At 48.2% G+C, this 6000-nt stretch overlaps 1 protein-coding gene across 1 annotated transcript in view; it reads right to left on the bottom strand.

Annotated features, from left to right (window-relative positions):
* TESMIN (testis expressed metallothionein like protein) overlaps positions 1 to 6000 on the bottom strand; it is a 39005-nt gene continuing 33005 nt past the window's right edge. The window contains exons 7-9 of the mRNA XM_061156359.1: positions 3879 to 4016; positions 1936 to 2111; positions 1 to 193 (exon numbers count right to left, since the gene is read on the bottom strand). Coding sequence (XP_061012342.1) covers positions 1 to 193; positions 1936 to 2111; positions 3879 to 4016 — 507 coding nt within the window. The remainder of the gene's footprint in view (positions 194 to 1935; positions 2112 to 3878; positions 4017 to 6000) is intronic.

Raw genomic sequence — 6000 nt, 5'->3', positions numbered from 1 at the left:
TTACTCAATCTTCAGCCCTTTGGATTTAAACTCAACATGGAGGATCTGTGACAAGCATCTCCCGAACTCCTCTAGGATCATTTGCTCCGCCAGGCACTGGGAGCGGTGCTCCTTCTCCGCTTCTTCGCCCTGGGCCAGCAAGCAGGCGCACGTGGCTTCCACCACCTCCCAGGAGATGCACGAGGTCGACCGCCTGTCAGAGCAAACCAGTTGAAGGCCACGTTCAGTCACTCCACTGTTTTAAATACCTTTCACAGTCCAGGGGACATGCTTGTTAGAGCACTTTAAAGAATGCCACTGGTAAAATCTAATGTTTTCTTAATACTGGAAATGATATGCCCTGTGACCATATAAAGGACTGCTTTTAGAAGAAGAATGCAGAGGACAGATGAGCCTGTCAGCTCCTAGACATCCTTTTCCCTGAAGATTCTAAATTGTCTCAAACTTAGATCCACAAAAGAGCCTGGAGACCTGGGCTGCAGCATCAAGTCTGCAGGCTGGGCAGGGGTTGAAGCAGCAGGAGTCGTAGCTAAGACAAGCCGTGGCCTGGGCTCCTTGCACAGGTCTGTCTGCCTGAGGAAAGCAGCCACAGCACAGCGGGCTCTGGGCGCCGGGCCCTCCTCCCCAGGAGCCCGGTGGCTCTGAGGAGTCGCCTCCTGGGGGGCACACTGTCAGCTCGCCTCTCAACACCCCCTGGACCCCTAAAGCGGTTCTGAAAGTCAGCTGAACCATGTCATACAGGACCTGTCACTTCCTCACTGGGCTCCAGGGGCAACTGTGACTTAGCTAGATAGTTGCCCAAGTCATGCTCAAACTGAAAAAATTTAGCAGAACTATAGATTATGAAAATACAGACGCTGGGATTGGTTTAAATCTGTCAAGGCAATACACAATAACTTTTGTTGCAGATGAATGAACAGGGCTGGCCTCAGCTTGAGAGTCTTAACATTTTGAGATCAGACTCCCGAGTATGGAGTTCCTGTCACATTCTGTCGGACACTCAGCATCACCATGTTAGGCAATAATGTTTCCACATGTATTTTCACAGGAGATGCAGCCATGTTTCAGTGAATTTTTACCAATAAAGACCTCTGCAGGTCATAGTGATGAGTGTTTCTGATATCTCTAGCCAACAAAGCATGGATTTGTCTTTTCTACATGTTATCAATTAATTAATGACATCTGGTAGTTTATCACAACATGACCATCCCATCAAACTCAAGGAAATTTTTTAAAATGGATGAATCTAGTCCAATATCTAATAAAATTATCAGTAAACTTTTGAGACTTCCTAGGAGTATAATAATTACAAATATTTTTTGTAATTACTACAAAATATAAAAAATGGCCTCAAAAGAATCACATGGGAAGACGTCCCCCTAAAGTGGACTCCATAAGCCCTTCAGTGAGCGTACAGCACACACGGAGCGCTTCTCCGCAGCCCCTCCCTGTGTGAAGAGCGGCTCAGGCATTTGCTGTCTAGGGACCAGGCCTTTGCCACCTGGTCCTGGAGGCCCTCTGCTCTCGCGCAAAACAGGGGTGACTCAGACAGTGAGGACTCAAAGGTTGAGCTAAGAGGACAAATAGGACCAAGGGGTTTCGGAAGCAGGGGCACCTATGGGGTAACACAGTGTGGGATCAAGGGCTGGTCAAGACAGAGAAGCTGCAGTCTCCCTTCCCTGTCCCTCATCTCCTGCCCTCCCGCAGACAAAACTGCTTTCCTTCCAGTGTGGAAACTATTTTAACTCTCCTCTTAAATTTTTTCTTGACGGTGAGGTGAGGCTTTCAGGATCTTAGTTTTCCCGACGGGACCGAACCCATGCCTCCTGCAGTGGAAGCGCTTAGTCCTAAGCCCTGTTTCACCAGGAAGTCCCAACTCTCTTCTTAAGTTAACCTTGAATTCCCTTATTAGGAGGCTGAATTCAGAGTACCTACCTATCTTTTCTGAATTTTGGCAGTCCTGAAAATTTCGTTGGTGACAAATGATGGCCGCCTTCAAAACCTCCAATTTCCATGTAGTTTGGCATGTTCATTAGTGTTTTTCGTTCTGGGCTTTCTTCATAATTTTTGCAACCAATGCATTTGCAAATAGAAGAACACATAATTTTGGCCTGGTAACATAAAATGCTTTAATAAAATCAGCTTGCCCTACAATTCATCAAAAACTGACAAAAACTATTTGGATCTTAAATAATGTTTATATTTGTGTGTGCACACAAGTAGTAGTTGCAATATTCATACCCAGAAAAAAAGGGAGAGGGGAGCAGTGAAGATGGGTGAGTGATGGTGATGTGAAGAGAAAGGCACATTTCCATCCCCGTTGCCGCCACCAGGGGTGAGGGAGGGAGGGGCTCTTGAAGGCAGGTGGGTGGGTGTGGGCATGAGCCCTGAGCAGACAGCCGGGTCTCTCCCTTGCCCAGGGGCCACACAGTGAAGACTCTACCTGACCCTTGTTCTGCAGGAAGCCTGCCCTGGCCGATTCTAGAACTGCAGGAGCCCAGCCACCCTTCTCCTTCAGCACTGAGAGTGTGGTGCTGGCCCTGTGGTTGCAGAGAACGTGCTCGTGGGTAAAACATGAAACCCACCCGAGGCCAGGCCTGTGGTGGGCATTCTAGGGGGAGGGCCTTCTTTCTTCCTTATGGGGGGACATTGCTTCTTGTCATATGGTCGTGTGACACTCAGGGCCGGGGGCCAACCCCTTGAGCCAGCCGGACCTGGGGCAGTGGGAAGCCTGGCTCGTTTCTGGCCCCTTCATGGTTTCAGGCCCTGGGGGTTTGCCTCAGAGAAACTCAGACCTGCATCTAAAGGAGTGTGCTTTCTTTTGCACCTCTGGGAGTTTTGAGCAGGAGGTTTTTCGGAATTTCTAGTCTGCTGTAATATCAGGCGCTGCAGGCCCTCTGCCCAGCTGAGGAAAGCAGCCTGGCACACTGCCTCGGCGCGGCAGCAAGGACACGAAGAGCAGAGACCCCGTGAGGATGTCTGAGAGCAGCCCCCCTGGGGTGAAGCCACTGCCTCCCTGCATCTCCAGCTCTGCAGTATTTTTGCCTCATTTTCAAAATGTGAGCTAGGGGATTGCTAGGTCTGCTGGATCTCCAGAATCAGGAAGACTTTACTGAAGCCTGACCTTCTATGACAATCTTCTAAAAATAAAGTTCACAGGAACATCCCCAAGAGACCTCAAGCAAATCAGAGAGTCTTTGCAGGAGGGGCTTCTCGGCTGCTTCATTGACAGGGCCTGAGGGTTCCCTTCCTCCCTCTTTCTTCCTTTCCCTTCAACACAAAGAAAGACAGAGAGAGACAGAAAACGGAGGTGAGTGAGGGGTGAACCTAAAGGAGAAAACCAGTCCCTCTACTGCCTTTAAATCTTTTGAGGGAGAAAACAAAGCTCTGTCTGAGAACTGGTCAGCATCTCTCCAGCAGCAAAGGCAACTGTGCATTCTGGTCTCTGTCCACTCAGAAGTTGCCCCCTCAAAGCACCCAGGGGAAGGCTCGTCTGGGGACAAGGGTGCCCTCACTGCCCCTCCCAGAGCATCTCTGCTCTGCTCAGCAGGGCAGAAGCCCACCTCTGGGAGCCAACAGACTGCTGGCCCCCGAGGGTGGCTCCAGCATCAGATCAGCAGCCGTAGAGCAGGCAAGGCTGTGGCACTGGGCACCCTCCCAGGACAATTGGGGTGAGCTCAGTGGGGACAACATGCTCCCAAAGGAGCCCTTGCTTCATAAAGTGAAATTTATATTTGAGACATTAAGGTAGATTGATGAGTGTTCTTTAGAAGCCCTGGAAGGAAGAAAGTTAAATTCTTAATTAAATTTTTAACCACAAAGTTACTTAGCCCATTTACCTGGCTTTTAAAAATAATGCTTGGCAATTGTTGACTGACCTCATAGCACTCACAGTAGTTCTTAAGGCAGCCCGACCTCTTGCAATTACATCCTTTGTTATGTCGAGGTTTCACATCACCCAGTTTTCCTTTCCCAATTTTTGGTTGGAAAGCTTCTGGATTTCTATCAAGACATGCCTAAGACAGAAAATGCAAAACTCCATCAAGATATATTTTACTACTTAAAGCAATGCTTAGTGCCAGGTATCTGGCTTGCCATAACTGGGTCTAGCTGTTACTTTAGAAGTGGCCATAACGAGCAGCGGGCCTCTACCCCTGTTCTGTTCCATTTTCACTCACTTGAATACTTAAAGGTGGAATAGCGGACGGTAAAGATGCAAAGAAAATCATGGTGTCCACGTGAACACAGCTCCTTCCCGGCTCCTGTGTGCATTGCTTCGGGAGATGTTAATAGCTGGGATCACGGCACTCTGCTACCAGATGGCATTTATTAACATGCACCGTGTTCCAGGGATCTTCTGTGCAATGTGTGCGCTCTCTCACTGAACCCTCACACAACCCTGCGGGGCAAACACCGCCCCTTCTCCTGGGGCCTGATGGGTGAAGAAGCTGAGGCGCTGAGGGGTCAGAAGATTGTGGCCCAGGGATGGCATCTGGTCTCCGAGTTCACAGCCAGCTCCAGGTCTCAACCACCTCTCTAACAAGATGACACTGTGCTCTTTATTAAGCTGAGTTGGGGCAGTATGGACATCACAGCGGCAGCCTCATGCTTCCTCTCCCCTCACCATGAGCAGGGAGACCCTTCTGACACCAGAGCCTGGCTCTGCAGAAGGGCCTTTGCAGTGAGGATGCTTTGGTGTGTGTTCTAGTTTTTAGTGAAGCAGAAGGGATGGTGGAATATGTTGAATTTGGGCATTTGTGACCCCTGTGTGACCCCCACCCAGGCCAGCTCAGAGGATAGTCCAGCTCCCCATCCGAGGTCCCTCATGTCTCCTCCCCATCAACACACCCCCAGTGGGAACCTGTCTTCTGACTTAGGCTGCTCTAATTTTGCTGTTCTGGAACTTCAGCTGAGTGGAACCACTCCGCATGTGCTCTTGTTCATCTGACTTCTTCCATCAGTGCAGTGTCTGTGAGGCTCTCCAGGCTGCGGCACGGATCTGGAGGTCTTTCTTTTCCATGATGTGTGGAGAAGAATTATACTATATACTGCAGGCCTATCCAGCCTACCACAGAGAGGCACACGGCTTGCTTCCAGTTTGGGGCTATTAAGAACATAGCTGCTGTGAACATTTTTGTACAAGTCCCTGGTGGACATGTACACTCATTTCTAGGGGTTGTATTTTCAGGAATGAAACTGCCAGGTCACAGCACACACAGAGGTTTAGCTTTAGTAACTATTACCAAACAATTTTCCAAAGTGCTTGCACCAATTTACATTGCTAGCAGCTTTCCATAATTTTTAAATAAAACTTTTTATACTTTTAATTGAAGATAGTTTTCTTTACCAGAACTTTTAATACTTTTCATTGCAGATAGTATATTTTCTTTAAAGAAAATACAACAATGTTGAACTTCAGATGAATCACTATTTTTTTCTGTCCTGTGGATCTGCCTGTGTCAAAACTGATTTTCAATTGGTTTATCTATAAATCGAGGCAAATTAAATTATTTTAGAATTATTATTTTAGAATAATTATTTTAGAAAAAACCAGACAGACCATGGCACAGAATGAAAGCCTGAGGTCAGGTCTCTGGTGAGTGAGGGGCGCCAAGACGCAGCCTGGGCGGGGGGCTGTGCTCCCTTCCCGGTGGTCCTTCGTCACTGGGAGCAGGGGTTGGGGGGGCGGTTAACCTTGCTTCTGCATTTAGTCTTTTAGCAGGTGGCCTGAGGGGCTCTCCAAGGTGCTGTTCACCTCTAGATTCTCCCTTCGCCCGAAAGCCAAGAAGAATAAAAATCAGCCAAAACTAACAACGGCTGAGAGCTTTCATCAAGGTTTCTTCACACAGTGAACCATCTATACCTTTTCAGATTATACCCTTTGAACTTAGGTTTATCTGCTACAGAACACAATCTAAATTTCTAAACCCCAAATTAAGACAAAATGGATATCTGTATGTCCTTAAACCGGAAACTTCTGGGAGCCTGCTGCCCCTCTAA

Source organism: Dama dama, chromosome 2 (genome assembly GCF_033118175.1).
Source record: "Dama dama isolate Ldn47 chromosome 2, ASM3311817v1, whole genome shotgun sequence".
NCBI classification, from domain to species: Eukaryota; Metazoa; Chordata; class Mammalia; order Artiodactyla; family Cervidae; genus Dama; species Dama dama.
This window is presented reverse-complemented; position numbering and strand designations above follow the sequence as displayed.